Below are 18,800 nucleotides of genomic sequence, written 5' to 3' on the forward strand. Positions count from 1 at the left end.
AGCTGGGAACCCGAGCAGCGTGAAAAAGTCGGGGAAGATTCCCAGCGGGCCCGCTTAGCTGGTCTGGGACTGTGGTCCGTGGAGGAGTCCTCCACGTGAGACCTAGGGCCCACCCCGGCCGGGGTGTACCCAGAGGGACCTGGAGGTGCCGATCTAACCGGGTCCGGGGCCTGTGTAAGGACCGGTCTGGACTGCAGTGCTTCCAGCAACTTGGCAGACCATTTGTCCATAGACTGAGCCATGGATTGTGAGAGTGACTCAGAGCTTGTCAGCAAAAACTGCAAACTCTGTCGCTGCCGCCTGGACAGTAGAAACAGGGGGGGTCTGCCTGAGCCGAGGGGCCCACTAGTGACCGAGGCTCCGGCTGAGCAAGCGTAACAGGGGTCGAGCATTGCTCACAGTGAGGGTAGGTGGAACCCGCAGGTAATATGGCCCTACAAGAGGTACATGTCGCAAAAGAAGGGAATTTTGTTACTTACCGTAAATTCCTTTTCTTCTAGCTCCTATTGGGAGACCCAGACGATTGGGGTGTATAGCACTGCCTCCGGAGGCCACACAAAGCAATTACACTAAAAAGTGTAAGGCCCCTCCCCTTCTGGCTATACACCCCCAGTGGGATCACTGGCTCACCAGTTTTAGTGCAAAAGCAAGAAGGAGGAAAGCCAATAACTGGTTTAAACAAATTCACTCCGAAGTAACGTCTGAGAACTGAAAACCATTCAACATGAACAACATGTGTACCCGAAAAACAACCAAAAATCCCGAAGGACAACAGGGCGGGTGCTGGGTCTCCCAATAGGAGCTAGAAGAAAAGGAATTTACGGTAAGTAACAAAATTCCCTTCTTCTTCGGCGCTCCATTGGGAGACCCAGACGATTGGGACGTCCAAAAGCTGTCCCTGGGTGGGTAAAGAAATACCTCATGTTAGAGCTGCAAAGACAGCCCTCCCCTACGGGGAGGCAACTGCCGCCTGCAGGACTCTTCTACCTAGGCTGGCGTCCGCCGAAGCATAGGTATGCACCTGATAATGTTTGGTGAAAGTGTGCAGACTCGACCAGGTAGCTGCCTGGCACACCTGTTGAGCCGTAGCCTGGTGTCGTAATGCCCAGGACGCACCCACGGCTCTGGTAGAATGGGCCTTCAGCCCTGATGGAACCGGAAGCCCAGCAGAACGGTAGGCTTCAAGAATTGGTTCTTTGATCCATCGAGCCAGGGTGGCTTTGGAAGCCTGCGACCCTTTGCGCTTACCAGCGACAAGGACAAAGAGTGCATCCGAGCGGCGCAGGGGCGCCGTGCGGGAAATGTAGATTCTGAGTGCTCTCACCAGATCCAACAAATGTAAATCCTTTTCATACCGATGAACTGCATGCGGATAAAAGGAAGGCAAGGAGATATCCTGATTAAGATGAAAAGAGGATACCACCTTAGGGAGAAACTCCTGAATGGGGCGCAGCACTACCTTGTCCTGGTGGAACACCAGGAAAGGAGCCTTGGATGACAGCGCTGCTAGTTCGGACACTCTCCGAAGAGACGTGACCGCTACCAGAAAGGCCACTTTCTGTGAGAGTCGAGAAAGTGACACATCCCTCAGAGGCTCGAAGGGCGGCTTCTGGAGAGCAACAAGGACCTTGTTTAGATCCCACGGATCTAACGGCCGCCTGTACGGAGGTACGATATGACAAACCCCCTGCAGGAACGTGCGCACCTGAGAAAGTCGTGCTAGCCGCTTCTGAAAAAACACGGATAGTGCCGAGACTTGCCCTTTAAGGGAGCCGAGCGACAAGCCCTTTTCCAACCCAGATTGCAGGAAGGAAAGAAAGACAGGTAACGCGAATGGCCAGGGAGATACTCCTTGTGCAGAGCACCAGGATAAGAAAATCTTCCACGTTCTGTGGTAGATCTTAGCAGAAGTGGACTTCCTAGCCTGTCTCATGGTGGCCACGACCCCTTGGGATAATCCTGAAGACGCTAGGATCCAGGACTCAATGGCCACACAGTCAGGTTCAGGGCCGCAGAATTCCGATGGAAAAACGGCCCTTGGGACAGTAAGTCTGGTCGGTCTGGTAGTGCCCACGGTTGGCCGACCGTGAGATGCCACAGATCCGGGTACCACGACCTCCTCGGCCAGTCTGGAGCGACGAGTATGACGCGGCCGCAATCGGATTTGATCTTGCGTAACACTCTGGGCAAGAGTGCCAGAGGTGGAAACACATAAGGGAGCCGGAACTGCGACCAATCTTGCACTAAGGCGTCTGCCGCCAGAGCTCTTTGATCGCGAGACCGCGCTATGAAGGTCGGGACCTTGTTGTTGTGCCGAGACGCCATTAGGTCGACGTCCGGCACCCCCCAGCGGCGGCAGATTTCCTGAAACACGTCCGGGTGAAGGGACCATTCCCCTGCGTCCATGCCCTGGCGACTGAGGAAGTCTGCTTCCCAGTTTTCTACGCCCGGGATGTGAACTGCTGATATGGTGGATGCTCTTTCCTCCACCCACATCAGAATCCGCCTGACTTCCTGGAAGGCTTGCCGACTGCGTGTCCCTCCTTGGTGGTTGATGTATGCCACCGCTGTGGAGTTGTCCGACTGAATTCGGATCTGTTTTCCTTCCAGCCACTGCTGGAAGGCTAATAGGGCAAGATACACCGCCCTGATCTCCAGAACATTGATCTGAAGGGTGGACTCCTGCTGAGTCCACGTCCCTTGAGCCCTGTGGTGGAGAAAAACTGCTCCCCACCCTGACAGACTCGCGTCTGTCGTGACCACTGCCCAGGATGGGGGTAGGAATGATCTTCCCTGCGATAATGAGGTGGGAAGAAGCCACCATAGCAGAGAATCCTTGGCCGTCTGAGAAAGGGAGACTTTCCTGTCTAGGGAAGTTGTCTTCCCGTCCCATTGGCGGAGAATGTCCCATTGAAGTGGACGCAGATGAAACTGCGCGAACGGGACTGCCTCCATTGCTGCCACCATCTTCCCTAGGAAGTGCATGAGGCGCCTTAAGGGGTGCGACTGACACTGAAGGAGAGACTGCACCCCTGTCTGTAGAGACCGCTGCTTGTCCAGCGGAAGCTTCACTATCGCTGAGAGAGTATGAAACTCCATGCCAAGATACGTTAGTGATTGAGTCGGTGCCAGGTTTGACTTTGAAAAGTTGATGATCCACCCGAAAGTCTGGAGAGTCTCCAGCGCAACATTCAGGCTGTGTTGGCATGCCTCTTGAGAGGGTGCTTTGACAAGTAGATCGTCCAAGTAAGGGATCACCGAGTGTCCCTGAGAATGCAAGACTGCTACCACTGCCGCCATGACCTTGGTGAAAACCCGTGGGGCTGTCGCCAGACCAAATGGCAGAGCTACGAACTGGAGATGGTCGTCTCCTATCACGAAACGTAAAAAACGTTGGTGCTCTGTAGCAATCGGCACGTGGAGATAAGCATCTTTGATGTCTATTGATGCAAGGAAATCTCCTTGAGACATTGAGGCAATGACAGAGCGGAGGGATTCCATCCGGAACCGCCTGGTGTTCACATGCTTGTTGAGCAGCTTTAGGTCCAGAACAGGACGGAACGAGCCGTCCTTTTTTGGAACCACGAAGAGATTGGAGTAAAAACCTTGCCCTTGTTCCTGCAGAGGAACAGGGATCACCACTCCTTCTGCTCTTAGTGAGCACACCGCCTGCAGAAGGGCATTTGCTCGGTCGGGATGTGGGGAGGTTCTGAAGAACCGAGGGGGAGGATGAGAACTGAATTCTATCCTGTACCCGTGAGACAAAATGTCTGCTACCCACCGGTCTTTGACCTGTGGCAGCCAAATGTCGCAAAAGCGGGAGAGCCTGCCACCGACCGAGGATGCGGAGGGATGAGGCCGAAAGTCATGAGGCAGCCGCCTTGGAAGCGGTTCCTCCGGTTGTTTTCTTGGGGCGTGAATGAGCCCGCCAGGAATCTGAGTTCCTTTGCTCCTTCTGAGTCCCTTTGGACGAGGAGAATTGGGTCTTGCTGGAGCCTCGAAAGGACCGAAACCTCGACTGCCACTTCCTCTGTTGAGGTTTGCTCGATCTGGGCTGGGGTAAGGAGGAGTCCTTACCCTTGGACTGTTTAATGATCTCAGCCAATTGCTCACCAAACAGTCTGTCTCCAGATAGTGGCAAGCTGGTTAAACATTTCTTGGAAGCAGAATCTGCTTTCCATTCCTTTAACCACAAGGCTCTGCGCAAAACCACAGAGTTGGCAGACGCCATTGAGGTACGGCTCGTAGAGTCCAGGACAGCGTTGATAGCGTAAGTCGCAAACGCAGACATTTGCGAGGTTAGGGACGCTACTCGCGGCACTGCTGGACGTATGATAGAGTCCACCTGTGCCAGGCCAGCTGAAATAGCTTGGAGCGCCCACACGGCCGCGAATGCTGGAGCAAACGACGCGCCGATAGCTTCATAGACAGACTTTAACCAAAGGTCCATCTGTCTGTCATTGGCATCTTTAAGTGAAGCCCCATCTTCCACTGCAACTATGGATCTAGCCGCAAGCCTGGAGATTGGGGGGTCCACCTTTGGACACTGGGTCCAGCGTTTGACCACGTCAGGGGGAAAGGGATAACGTGTATCCTTAAGACGTTTGGAGAAACGCTTATCTGGATAAGCATGATGTTTCTGGACTGATTCTCTGAAGTCAGAGTGGTCCAGAAAAGTACTCAATTTACGCTTAGGATACCGGAAATGGAACTTCTCCTGCTGTGCAGCTGCCTCCTCTGCTGAAGGGGCTGGGGGAGAAATATCCAACAGTCTATTGATGGCCGCTATAAGGTCATTTACCATAGCGTCACCATCAGGGGTATCTAGATTGAGAGCGGTGTCAGGATTAGATTCCTGATCACCCACCTCTGTCTCCTCATACAGAGCCTCGTCTCGCTGAGACCCTGACCAGTGTGATGACGGCGAGGGTCTTTCCCAGCGAGCCCGCTTAGGCTGCCTGGGACTGTCATCCGAGTCAGAGTCTTCAGCCTGTGATGCCTGGGACCCCCTTGAAGTACGGATTAGTTCCAACTGAGGGGGACCGGGGAGCATAGACACAGCAGTGTCCATGGTCTGAGAAACTGGCCTGGACTGCAAGGTTTCCAGGATTTTTGTCATAGTCACAGACATCTTATCAGCAAAAACTGCAAATTCTGTCCCCGTCACCGGGGCAGGGTTCACAGGCGTCTCTGCCTGGGCCACTACTACCATAGACTCTGGCTGACGAAGTGGCACAGGGACCGAACATTGCACACAATGGGGGTCATTGGAACCTGCCGGTAGATTAGCCCCACATGCGGCACAAGCAGTGCGTACCGCCTGTGCCTTGGCACCCTTGCGTTTTGCGGATGACATGTTGTCTCCTCAGAGCAATGAGGGTATAAGCCAAGAAGCGACTGTACAGTGCAATATAAATATATATGGTACAGGGAAAAAGTGCACCAAATAACACTGTGGCACTAGTGGGGCCAGCACTTATGTGCAGCTTACCGCCCGCATAAACGCGGGTGTGTGGTCGCCAGAGTCCCTTGTCTGAGTCCCCCAGAGCCTGTGTCCGTTCTCCAGCCAGACTGCATGCAGGAATGGCTGCCGGCGTCCTGTGGAGAGGGGCGGGCCCTGGGCGTGTTGAGACCAAGAGCGGGAAACTTGCGTCCCCACTGTGCCCAGTGAGAGGGCTGGAGCATGTAAATAAGGCTCCAGCCCTCGGCGCTGAATAAACGTACAGCGTCTCTCCCTTGCCCTGATTGACAGGGTGGGGGCGGGAACGAAGCAGAGCTAGGCCGCAAAAGCCGGGGACTAGATTTATGAGCGCTGCCGCCGTAAAAGCGCGGGCAGCGCGAGTCCCCGGCGCACTACAAGTCCCAGCGGCGCCGCCGCTCCCGGAGCGGCCGGCGCGGTAGTTCCCAAGACATAAAATCACTCAGCTAAGCTGCAGTGACTCTAACCCGAGCGCGCAGCGCTAGTGCCCCCGGCGCACTAGCACACCCAGCAAGCCTGGAGTGTGCGTGGCCTGTCTGTGCGGGGACACAGAGTACCTGAACGTTGCAGGGCCTTGTCCCTGACTGTACTCAGCTCCTCCAGCAGGGTCTCTGGGTCTGTGGATGGAGCTCGGCCTCAGGGTTTGGGGGCCGGTAAGATCCCACTTCCACAGAGCCCCTCAGGGGGATGGGGAAGGAAAACAGCATGTGGGCTCCAGCCTCCGTACCCGCAATGGGTACCTCAACCTTACAAACCGCAAGTGGGGTGAGAAGGGAGCATGCTGGGGGCCCTAGTATGGGCCCTCTTTTCTTCCATCCGATAGAGTCAGCAGCTACTGCTGACTAAACAGTGGAGCTATGCGTGGATGTCTGACCTCCTTCGCACAAAGCAGAAAACTGGTGAGCCAGTGATCCCACTGGGGGTGTATAGCCAGAAGGGGAGGGGCCTTACACTTTTTAGTGTAATTGCTTTGTGTGGCCTCCGGAGGCAGTGCTATACACCCCAATCGTCTGGGTCTCCCAATGGAGCGCCGAAGAAAAACCCTGTGCTTTAGTGCCCTTGCTCCTTGTGACCGACATGCTGTTGTGTCCTAGGAGCGTGATCACTGAGGGTATACAGTAAAAAGGGTATACAGCCCAGCCGAACAGAAAGGTGTATATATATATATACGTATCTATACCGGCACCCAAGGGGACCAACACCGAGTGACCGGTGCGGCTTACCGACCGCTAAAAAGCGGGGTGTGTGCGCTCCAGATTCCCTGCCTGGTCTCCCAGAGCTGCAGAGCTGTTCTGTGTGATTCTCCACCGGCAGACTGTCTAAAGATGGCTGCCGGAGCTCTCAGGGGAGGGGTGGGCAGCGTTAGGAAAAGTGCGGGAATCTGGGGTCCCCGCAGTGATTAGTGAGGGGGGAGGGAGCACACAGGATGCCCCGGCCCTCACATCCGACGTCAGGTCGGCTGTCCCGCCCCCATCTCTGATAGACAGGCCCGGGGGCGGGAGTTTGCCACTAGGCCGCGATGAAGCCGGGGACTAAATTTAATACCGCGGCCGACAAGCAGGCGCGGTAGTCCCCGGTCTTCACAATTCAGCAGTCAGTTGCGGCGTCCGGAAACCAGGCGCTCCATACCCAGTCCCCATGGGGACACAGTACCTCGTGGATGCAGGGCCCTGTCCCTGAAGATAGATAAGCTCCTGTCCAGCAGATTCCCTCAGGGGCTGCGGAGGGAGCACGGTCCCAGAACCTGGATGACCGCTTCGGATCCCACTTCTACCAGAGCCCTCAGGGATGGAGAAGGAAACACGGCATGAGGCTCCGGCCGTCGTACCCGCAATGGGTACCTCAACCTTAACAGCACCGCCGACTTAGTGGGGTGAGAAGGGAGCATGCCGGGGGCCCCGTGGGGGCCCTCTTTTCTTCCAACCGATACAATCAGCAGCTGCTGCTGACTAAAATGGAGATGTGTGAGTGGATGTGTGCCTCCTTCTACACAAAGCATAAAACTGAGGAGCCCGTGATGCACGGGAGGGTGTATAGGCAGAGGGGAGGGTTTACACTTTTTAAAGTGTAATACTTTGTGTGGCCTCCGGAGGCAGAAGCTATACACCCAATTGTCTGGGACTCCCAATGGAGCGACAAAGAAAAAGGGTATACAGCCCGACCGAACAGAAATATATATATATAAATATGTATCTATTCCGGCACCCTAGGGGGACCAGCACCGGGTGACCGGTGTGGCTTACCGACCGCTAACAAGCGGCGTGTGTGTGTCCTCCAGATTCCCTGCCTTAGGTCCCCCGGAGCTGCAGAGCTGTTCCTGAGAATCCTCCACCGGCAGAATGCCCAAAAAATGACTGCCGGAGCTCTCAGGGGAGGAGTGGAGCCGTGGGCGGCGCCAGGAAAGTGCGGGAATCTGGGGTCCCCACAGTGATCAGTGAGGGGGGAGGAAACATGCAGGATGCTCCAGCCCTCACATCCGACGTCAGGTCGGCAGTCCCGCCCTTACCCCTGACAGGCAGGCCCGGGGGCGGGATTTTTGCGACTAGGCCGCGATGAAGCCGGGGACTAAATTTGAGACCGCGCCCGACAAGCAGGCACGGTCGGCGCGGAAGTCCGCCGGCCTTCTCAATTCAGCAGCTGCCGCAGCGTCCGGGAAGAAGGTGCGCTCCCTGCACAGTCCCCAATGGGGACATAGAGTACCTTAGAGTTGCAGGGCCCGGTCCCTGAGGTTGAATAGACTCCGGTCCGGCAGATTCCCACAGGGGCTGCGGAGGGAGCACGGTCCCAGTAAATGGATGACCGCTCAGGATCCCACTTCTCCCAGAGCCGCTAAGGGATGGTGAAGGAGACGGCATGAGGCTCCGGCCTTTGTACCCACAATGGGTACCTCAACCTTAACAGCACCGCCGACATAGTGGGGTGAGAAGGGAACATGCCGGGGGCCCCGTGGGGGCCCTCTTCTTCCAACCGACATAACCAATATGAGAATGCATGAGTGGATGTGTGCCTCCTTCCACACAAAGCATAAAACTGAGGAGCCCGTGATCCACGGGAGGGTGTATAGGCAGAGGGGAGGGGTTACACTTTTTAAAGTGTAATACTTTGTGTGGCCTCCGGAGGCAGAAGCTATACACCCAATTGTCTGGGTCTCCCAATGGAGCGACAAAGAAAAATAAAATGTATTTTCCAGTTTGTAAGACGCACTTTTGTTTCCCCTCCCAAAACTGGGGGTGCGTCTTACAAACCGCATATGGCTTACCAAGGCGGCAGTGGTGGCGCAAGGTCAGCGATACTACGGGCTCATGTGGTGTCGCGGCGGACTGCTTGGAATCTCCCACAGCTGACGAGATAGACTTCAAGAAAAATGGCTGCGGAGGCCACGTGTGCACGCATCGCCTTCGCGGCCATTTTCTTGAAGTCGATCTCGTCAACTGCGGGAGATTCAAAGCAGCCCGCCGGCAGATAAATTGCGCCCGCCACCGTGACACCATCATGAGCCCGCAGCAGTATTCCCAACCCTCTGCACACTGACCCTCTTGAGCAGCAACAACCCCTCCTCTGTGCCCGCAGCATCGCCTACCCTGCCTCTTGGACCTTCTGAGCAGCTCCACCACCGCCGCTCCACCTGGCGAGTATGGCTCTCACAGAATTACATTTTAAAATGTGGCGTTCATAGCTCTGCCAAAAAAAAAAAAAAAAAGTTCCCGACCCCTGCTTTATATTAAGCTCTATTCTTTCAGCCCCTCTGTACAAAGCCCCATCCGACAGTACATCGCTCATCAGCCCCCTTATATAGAGCCCCATCCTGCAATAAATACATCACTTGTCAGCTACATTGCCATTTTGAAAATTACCCATTGAGACCTAGAAAGCCTTTACACACCTTTGTGACAAAGTTTTCACACATTCGTTATCCTGACATTTCCTAAAGGCACTTGGCAAGATAAAAGCAACAAAGAAGGGAATTTTGTTTACTTACCGTAAATTCCTTTTCTTCTAGCTCTAATTGGGAGACCCAGACAATTGGGTGTATAGGCTATGCCTCCGGAGGCCGCACAAAGTATTACACTAAAAGTGTTAAGCCCCTCCCCTTCTGCCTATACACCCCCCGTGCTCCCACGGGCTCCTCAGTTTTGGTGCAAAAGCAAGAAGGAGGAAAAAGAATTATAAACTGGTTTAAAGTAACTTCAATCCGAAGGAATATCGGAGAACTGAAACCATTCAACATGAACAACATGTGTACACAAAAAAACAGGGGCGGGCGCTGGGTCTCCCAATTAGAGCTAGAAGAAAAGGAATTTACGGTAAGTAAACAAAATTCCCTTCTTTGTCGCTCTATTGGGAGACCCAGACAATTGGGACGTCCAAAAGCAGTCCCTGGGTGGGTAAAATAATACCTCGTAAGAGAGCCGTAAAACGGCCCTTTCCTACAGGTGGGCAACCGCCGCCTGAAGGACTCGTCTACCTAGGCTGGCATCCGCCGAAGCATAGGTATGCACCTGATAGTGTTTCGTGAAAGTGCAGGCTCGACCAGGTAGCCGCCTGACACACCTGCTGAGCCGCAGCCTGGTGCCTCAAAGCCCAGGACGCGCCCACGGCTCTGGTAGAATGGGCCCTCAGCCCTGATGGAACCGGAAGCCCAGCCGAACGGTAAGCTTCGATAATTGGCTCCTTGATCCACCGAGCCAGGGTTGATTTGGAAACCTGTGACCCTTTACGCTGGCCAGCGACAAGGACAAAGAGTGCATCCGAGCGGCGCAGGGGCGCCGTACGAGAAATGTAGAGTCTGAGTGCTCTCACCAAATCTAACAAGTGCAAATCCTTTTCACATTGGTGAACTGGATGAGGATAAAAAGAAGGTAAGGAGATATCCTGATTGAGATGAAAGGAGGATACCACCTGTGAGGCAAACCCTGGGATATGAAGATGAATTATGACTTCCAGTCATAATCGCTCTCATCACTCCATGGCAGTGCCCCCTCCCTTCTTGTTCTCAGATGTCCAGCATCTGTGAAAGTGTCACATCCTAGCAACACGTCCCATGGCCATCTCCTGTGATATGGAGATTAGGTGATGTGGGAACAATGGACACAGGATGACTCCCTGCCGTGACCCTGTAGTAGGGGCTGCTATCTAGTTAGCAAGCTTGGAAGTATCCAGACAGGACGACTCCAGTAAAAAATGGTTCATATCTCGCAAGCCATATTTCCGATAAATATGGCAACCATAAAAATGGTGTCTCCGCATGCGGACGATGTTGGCACACCCTTTTTATGGGAGCAGGACCTGGGGAAATACCCCAGGCGTGATATCAGCCAATGGGGAACTAGTAGACAAGTCATGAGTCCTCTCGTTCTGTAGCTAAATTCATAGCTGTCACAATGAGAGCGTTGGCGTCCGCCTACGACGCTCCCAGGCAAAGTTATGGCCCATATTCCATGTGTGGGTATTGTCCATAACTCCAGCCAGGGGTGGAGCCGTGCTCCCTCTGAGGTCACTAAGGTAGGAGGGGACCTGGATTTGCCCAGGTTGATAACCCTACTTCGGCCATTTTCCAGTGTTCTTCTGCTCGGGGGCCTGGTTGGGAAAGACCTGTGAGGGAGTTCCTGGAAACCTGGTCTACAGCGCCCCCCTGTGGCCAGACGCACAAGGTAACTGCTGGAACTGTGTATGCCTGTTTGTAACCCATGCTTTGATTGTAACTGTACTCTGACCTATGTATATTCTGTAGATTCCCTATTGTATATATTGTAGTTTCTAGTGTGGCTTTAGGCCGATTAAATTATATAATTAATCTTGGGCTGTTCTGTTATCTCGATCTTGAATCCCACGTCTGTGTGTTCGGCTAATAGTTACCGTGAAGCGGTTGGTGGCAGCGAGTTGTGCCAAGGATTATTGTGGGGAGGCCAGTGAGATTCGGGGAGGTTTTATATATTCCGCCCGCGGAGGTCGGGGGAATATATACCCTACTCTCACCGGGGACCCTTCAATAATCGGCATAAGTAGTATAGCGGCCTCCTTGCTTATTGTCGGGCAATTCCATAATTGGCCTGACTATAAGAGGGGCGCTAGAGAGCGCGTCACGTGCTCTGTCTGTCGGTCGGGAGGTATAAAGGAGGGGTGACCCCCACTTGTTACCCCCCGATTGTGACGTACTGGTAGCCAGCGCGGGGGATTTATGAGTGACCCCCCCCGGTGGTTCGTGACACCACCTTAGGGAGAAAATCCGGAACCGGACGTAGAACCACCTTGTCCTGGTGAAACACCAGGAAAGGGGCTTTGCACGACAATGCTGCTAGCTCAGACACTCTCTGAAGAGAAGTGACTGCTACTAGAAAAAAACACTTTCTGCGAAAGTTGTGAGAGGGAAATATCTCTCATTGGCTCGAATGGTGGTTTCTGAAGAACCATCAGAACCCTGTTTAGATCCCAGGGTTCTAACCGCCTCTTGTAAGGTGGAACGATGTGACAAACCCCCTGCAGGAACGTGCGTACATGTGGAAGTCTGGCTAGGCGCTTCTGGAAAAACACAGAGAGCGCTGAGACTTGTCCCTTAAGGGAGCCGAGCGACAAACCCTTTTCCAGTCCAGATTGAAAGAAGGTTAGAAAAGTGGGCAAGGCAAAAGGCCAGGGAGAAAAAACCCTGAGCAGAGCACCACGACAGGAAAATTTTCCACGTCCTGTGGTAGATCTTGGCGGACGTTGGTTTCCTAGCCTGTCTCATAGTGGCAAAGACGTCTTGAGATAACCCTGAAGACGCTAGGGTCCAGGACTCAATGGCCACACAGTCAGGTTGAGGGCCGCAGAATTCAGATGGAAAAAACGGCCCTCGAGATAGCAAGTCTGTTTGGTCTGGTAGTGTCCACGGTCGGCCGACCGTGAGATGCCACAGATCCGGGTACCACGACCACCTTGGCCAGTCTGGAGCGATGAGGATGGCGTGGCGGCAGTCGGTCCTGATCTTGCGTAACACTCTGGGCAACAGTGCCAGCGGAGGAAACACATAAGGGAGCTGAAACTGCGACCAATCCTGAACTAAGGCGTCTGCCGCCAGAGCTCTGGGATCTTGAGACCGTGCCATGAACGCCGGTACCTTGTTGTTGTGCCGGGACGCCATGAGGTCGACGTCCGGCACCCCCCAGCAGCAACAGATCTCCTGAAACACGTCCGGGTGAAGGGACCATTCCCCTGCGTCCATGCCCTGGCAACTGAAATAATCTGCTTCCCAGTTTTCCACGCCTGGGATGTGAACTGCGGATATGGTGGATGCCGTGGCTTCCACCCACATCAAAATCCGCCGGACTTCCTGGAAGGCTTGCCGGCTGCGTGTGTCGCCTTGGTGGTTGAAGTATGCCACCGCTGTGGAATTGTCCGACTGAATTCGGATCTGCTTGCCCTCCAGCCACTGCTGGAACGCTTTCTGGGCAAGATACACTGCCCGTATGTCCAGAACGTTGATCTGAAGCGAGGACTCTTGCTGGGTCCACGTACCCTGAGCCCTGTGGTGGAGAAAAACCGCTCCCCACCCTGACAGACTCGCGTCTGTCGTGACTACTTCCCAGGATGGGGGTAGGAAGGATATCCCCTTCGATAATGAAGTGGGAAGAAGCCACCACCGAAGGGAAGCTTTGGTCGCCTGAGAGAGGGAGACGGTCCTGTCGAGGGACGTCGGCTTCCTGTCCCATTTGCGTAGGATGTCCCATTGAAGGGGACGCAGGTGAAACTGCGCGAAAGGGACTGCCTCCATTGCTGCCACCATCTTCCCCAGGAAGTGCATGAGGCGCCTCAAGGGGTGTGACTGGCCTTGAAGGAGAGATTGTACCCCTGTCTGTAGTGACCGCTGCTTGATCAGCGGAAGCTTCACTATCGCTGAGAGGGTATGAAACTACATGCCAAGATATGTCAGCGATTGGGCCGGTGTCAGATTTGACTTTGTAAAATTGAGGATCCACCCGACACCCTGGAGAGTCTCCAGGGAAGCGTCGAGGCTGTGTTGGCATGCCTCTTGAGAGGGTGCCTTGATCAGTATCCAAGTACGGGATCACCGAGTGACCCTGAGAGTGGAGGACCGATACTACAGTAGCCATAACCTTGGTAAAAACCTGTGGGGCTGTTGCCAGGCCGAACGGCCGTGCCACGAATTGCAGGTGTCCATTTCCTATGGCGAAGCGCAAGAAGCGCTGGTGCTCTGGAGCAATCGGTACGTGGAGATAAGCATCTTTGATATCGATCGACGCAAGGAAATCTCCTTGGGACATTGAGGCGATGACGGAGCGGGGGGATTCCATCCTGAACCGTCTGGTTTTTACATGTTTGTTGAGCAGTTTCAGGTCCAGGACCGGGCGGAAAGACCCGTCCTCCTTTGGGACCACAAACAAGTTGGAGTAAAAACCGTGGCTCAGTTGCTGAAGAGGAACCGGGATCACCACTCCTTCTGCCTTCAGAGTGCGCAGCGCCTGCAGAAGAGCCTCGGCTCGCTAGTGAGGCGGGGATGACCTGAAGAATCGAGTCGGGGAACGAGAGGTGAACTCAATCTTGTAACCGTGAGACAGAATGTCTCTCACCCAGCGGTCTTTTATTTGTGGCAGCCAGGTGTCGCAAAAGCGGGAAAGCCTGCCACCGACCGAGGATGCTACTAGAGGAGGTCGAAAGTCATGAGGAAGCCGCTTTGTTAGCGGCGCCTCCGGTGGCCTTTTAAGGACGTGACTTAGACCGCCATGCATCAGAGTTCCTTTGTACTTTCTGAGACCTTTTGGACGAGGAGAATTGGGACCTGCCCGCGCCCTGAAAGGACCGAAACCTCGACTGCCCTCTCCTCTGTTGGGGTATGTCCTGTTTGGACTGGGGTAAGGATGTATCCTTTCCCTTGGATTGTTTGATGAGTTCATCCAGACGCTCGCCAAACAGCCTGTCGCCAGAAATTGGCAAACTGGTTAAGCGCTTTTTTGGAAGCAGAATATGCCTTCCATTCCCGTAGCCACAAGGCCCTGCGGAGTACCACCGAATTGTCGGCCGCGACCGCCGTACGGCTCGCAGAGTCCAGGACAGCAATAATAGCGTAAGACGCAATTGCCGAGGTCTGGGTGGTAATGGATGCCACTTGTGGCGCGGCCGTGCATGTGGCTGCTTCAATTTGCGCTTGACCTGCTGAGATAGCTTGTAGCGCCCATACAGCTGCGAATGCTGGGGCAAAAGAAGCTCCGATAGCTTCATAGATGGATTTCAACCAGAGCTCCATCTGCCTGTCAGTGGCATCCTTGAGCGAGGCCCCCTCGTCCACTGCAAGTATGGATCTAGCCGCCAGTCTGGAGATTGGAGGATCCACTTTGGGACACGGAGTCCAACCTTTAACCACGTCAGGGGGAAAAGGATAACGTGTATCCTTAAGGCGCTTAGAAAAAACGCTTATCTGGACAAGCATGATGATTCTGGATTGCCTCTCTGAAATCAGAGTGGTCTAGAAACACACTCTGTGTAAGAGAAGCTGACTCCTCCGCCGGAGGAGCTGAGGGAGAAATATCCAGCATTTGATCGATGGACGCAATAAGAACGTTCAGTATGGCGTCCCCGTCTGGAGTATTAAGATTGAGAGCGCCCTCAGGATCAGAATCCTGATCAGCTGTCTCCGTATCATCAATCAGATATTCCCCCCGCTGAGACCCTGAACAATATGATGTCGAGGGAAATTCTAAGCGAGCCCGCTTAGTCGGTCTGGGGCTGGGGTCTGTGTCAGAACCCTCAGCTTGGGATCCATGAGATACCCCGGGAGGACATTGTTGGTCCAACTGAGGGGGGCCAGGGAACAATGATTCAACAGAGTCCCTTTGCTGAGATACCGGCCTGGACTGCAAGGCTTCTAGTATCTTAGCCATAGTCTCAGAGAGTTTTGCAAACTCCGTCCCCGTCACTAGGACAGTGTCAACAGGTGGCTCCCCCTGGGCCCCTCTTAGCAGAGGCCCTGGCTAAAGAAGTGTCACCGGGGCCGAACATTGCACACAATGAGGGTCAATGGAACCTGCCGGCAGCTGGGCCGTACAAGCGCCGCAGGCAGCATAATAAGCCTGTGTTTTTGGCACCCCTGCCTTTTGTGGGCGCCATGCTATTGTTTTCCCTGAGTAACACACTAGGGTATATAGCCAGAATGAACTGTGCTCATACAGTGTAAAATATATACTAAAAACAAATAATGTATCAGTACACTACAGCACCATGAGGCTAGCACCACAGGTGCTGCTTACCATCCGCCTAAAGCGGTTATGAGGCCACCAGAGACCGTGTCTGGGTCTCTCAGGGTTTGTCCCTCTCTGCAGCGTCGTAGGAGCTGACAGGAAATGGCTGCGGCGTCCTGACGAGAGGAGGGAGCCGTGGGCGTAGCCGAGGTGCTCACACTGTGCACAGTGAGGGGGGTGGAGTATGGAAATCATATTCCAGCCCTCAGTGCTGCTCTTCCGTGCAGCGTCCCACCCTTCCCCTGCCTGTCAGGGCTGAGGGCGGGAGAAAAGGGAAACTAGGCCGCAAGCCAAGCCGGGGACTCGAGTATAAGCGTGGCCGCCGTAAAAGCGCGGCCAACGCCGAAGTCCCCGGCGAACTACAAGTCCCAGCCGCGCCGCAGTTTCCCATGGCAGCGGCGGTTAGCGCGGTAGCCCCTACATATAAACACACTCAGCGACGCTGAGTGTGTAATGGCACAGTTTAACCCGGTCCCCCGGTGCACTAGCACACCCAGCAAAGCTGAGGTGTTGCCGTGCGCGGTCCCCACAGGGATACAGAGTACCTTCACGTAGCAGGGCCATGTCCCTGAACGGTACCCGGCTCCTATCCAGCAGTCTCCACAGGAGTTGTGGATGAAGCACGGTCTCAGTGCCTGGAGACCGATAGGATCCCACTTCACCCAGAGCCCTGAGGGGGATGGGGAAGGAAAGCAGCATGTGGGCTCCAGCCTCTGTACCCGCAATGGATACCTCAACCTTAACTACACCGCCGACAAGAGTGGGGTGAGAAGGGAGCATGCTGGGGGCCCTATATGGGCCCACTTTTCTTCCAACCGACATAGTCAGCAGCTGCTGCTGACCAATCTGTGGAGCTGTGCTGTGCGTGTCTGACCTTCGCACAAAGCAAAAAACTGAGGAGCCCGTGGGAGCACGGGGGGTGTATAGGCAGAAGGGGAGGGGCTTAACACTTTTGAGTGTAATACTTTGTGCGGCCTCCGGAGGCATAGCCTATACACCCAATTGTCTGGGTCTCCCAATAGAGCGACAAAGAAATTTACTAGTTGACCAGAAATAGTCTTTAAACACCTGAATTTGCCATGATAGCCTAATAATGTGCATTGGCTAGCGCTGATCATCATGTAACGACTAGATACTGTATTTTACATGCAAATGTGAAGGCGGCCTGAGCGAACAGCGGGGCTGCAGCAGCCCCTCCGGTACATGATACGGGCACGTCATACCTTCTCAAACAGGGGATAGTACAGGGCGGCATATTTTCTTTCCAGCTCATGCACCTCTTCATAGAATTTCGCTTCTATGTGTGCACATTTCTCCTGAAGTTGCTTCAGCGCATTGATTCTCCTCTTCACAGCTTTGGGTAAACTGTTTGGGAAAGAGGGGAGGGGGGGGGGGGGGGAACAAAAAAAAAAAAAAACACACCCAGTTATATTTGACCATTTCACAATCACCACCCTACCCCAAATCATGCCATGGAGCCCTTATGTGAAGGGTTTTGAGAAGCTTAGGGAGGGGGGGGGGGGCAGGGAGACAAATCACAGCTGCAATAAAAAAAAAAAAAAAAAAAAAAAAAAAAAAAAAAACACACACGACTAAAAGCCACTACAGTATTTATGACATCGGCGCAAATTCTGTTGACAAGATTTGTAAAAGGGTCTTGAAACAAGTGTCAATTGACAATACAAATCCATGGGTGATCATTCTAGCAGGCGGTTTGGCTGTGTTAGGGTATGTGCGCACGTTGCGTACTAGCCCAGCACCGTAAAAGGTGCGCTTCAGAGCGCAGCTGAAAAGCTCCGTTCTGAGGCGCATGGTGCCGGCGAGAACGTGCGCTCTGCCTGCAGCTCCTGCCATAGACAGAGCAGGAACTGCCGGCAAAGCGCACGGAAGAAGTGACATGTCACTTCTTTTTACGCAGCACTTCGGCAGTAGCCGAAGCGCTGCGTTGTAATATGCCACGTGCGCACGGCCCCTGCACAATCTCCATAGATTGTGCAGGGGACGCAGGACGCATGCAGTTACGCTGCGCTACAAAGCGCAGCGTAAATGCATGAATTTACGCAACGTGCGCACATAGCCTAAATCTGCTTTCACACATCCGTTTTTCACCGTGCGGCACAATCCGAAAAAAACCCGGAAAGAACGGATCCGGTGTGTATTGCCACTGGATCCGTTCTTTCCCCCATAGACTTGTATTAGCACCGGATTGTGCCGCATGGCCTTGTGTTGCATCCGGCTTTTGCCGGATCCGGCTTAAATAGCCGATCCGGCGGCCAGATTGAACGCTGCTTGCAGCGTTTTTTTGTCTCTCGCAAAAAAAACGTACGGCGCCGGATCCGGTGCCATGCAGCGCAAGTTACAATGAAAGCCTATGGGCGCCGGATCAGTCATCATCCGGCATATGACAGACTCCAACGACTGTTCCAGTAGCACAATGGATCCATCAAAAAACGGAAGGAACGCATGGAAAAACCTGATGCAACTGATCCGTTTTTTCGCTGGATCCGTTGCATCAGTTTTTTTGCCGGATTGTGCCGCACGGCAAAAAAACAAAAAAACGGATCTGTGAAAGCAGCCTTAGGCAAATCTGGAGATACCCTTGTTTGCCAGAAGTATATAAAAGTGATCCCTGTGGCTCCTAAGCCTTGTCAAGGTGTGCTGGGAGCTGTAGTTCTGCAGTGGATGACGACCAGCATAACTATAGTATATCTATACCTGGGATGACAGTTCAAATCTGATTAAAAGGCTCGCACACTGACGAGTCCCGGCGTTAAAGGTACTCAATATCCGACAGACACCAAGCACCTTCATGGAACAGCTGTTATTAAATATTAACATTGAATGGAGCTAAACGGCCCAGTGTAAATGTGTAGCTACCACAGATTGCAGATCAGCTGCTTTATCACAGAAGCCGATCTGCAGGTCTCCGCTGTTAGGCTACTTTCACACATCAGTTTTCTGTATTCAGGCACAGTCCTTTTTTTTCCTGATCCAACGGATCCTGAAAAAAAAAGTGAAAACCGTATCCACCGGATCCGTTTTTTAACGGATCCGTTAAAAAACGGATTCGGTGGATACGGTTTGCATCCGTT

General features: G+C 53.7%; 1 protein-coding gene across 3 annotated transcripts in view; it reads right to left on the reverse strand.

The window, feature by feature from the left end:
* NAP1L4 (nucleosome assembly protein 1 like 4) overlaps positions 1 to 18,800 on the reverse strand; it is a 109,580-nt gene that overhangs the window by 77,183 nt on the left and 13,597 nt on the right. For all 3 annotated transcript variants that reach the window (XM_075326573.1, XM_075326571.1, XM_075326572.1), the window contains exon 4: positions 16,932 to 17,073. In XM_075326573.1, the coding sequence (XP_075182688.1) occupies positions 16,932 to 17,073 (142 nt within the window). The remainder of the gene's footprint in view (positions 1 to 16,931; positions 17,074 to 18,800) is intronic.

Source organism: Anomaloglossus baeobatrachus, chromosome 10 (genome assembly GCF_048569485.1).
Source record: "Anomaloglossus baeobatrachus isolate aAnoBae1 chromosome 10, aAnoBae1.hap1, whole genome shotgun sequence".
Taxonomy (NCBI): domain Eukaryota; kingdom Metazoa; phylum Chordata; class Amphibia; order Anura; family Aromobatidae; genus Anomaloglossus; species Anomaloglossus baeobatrachus.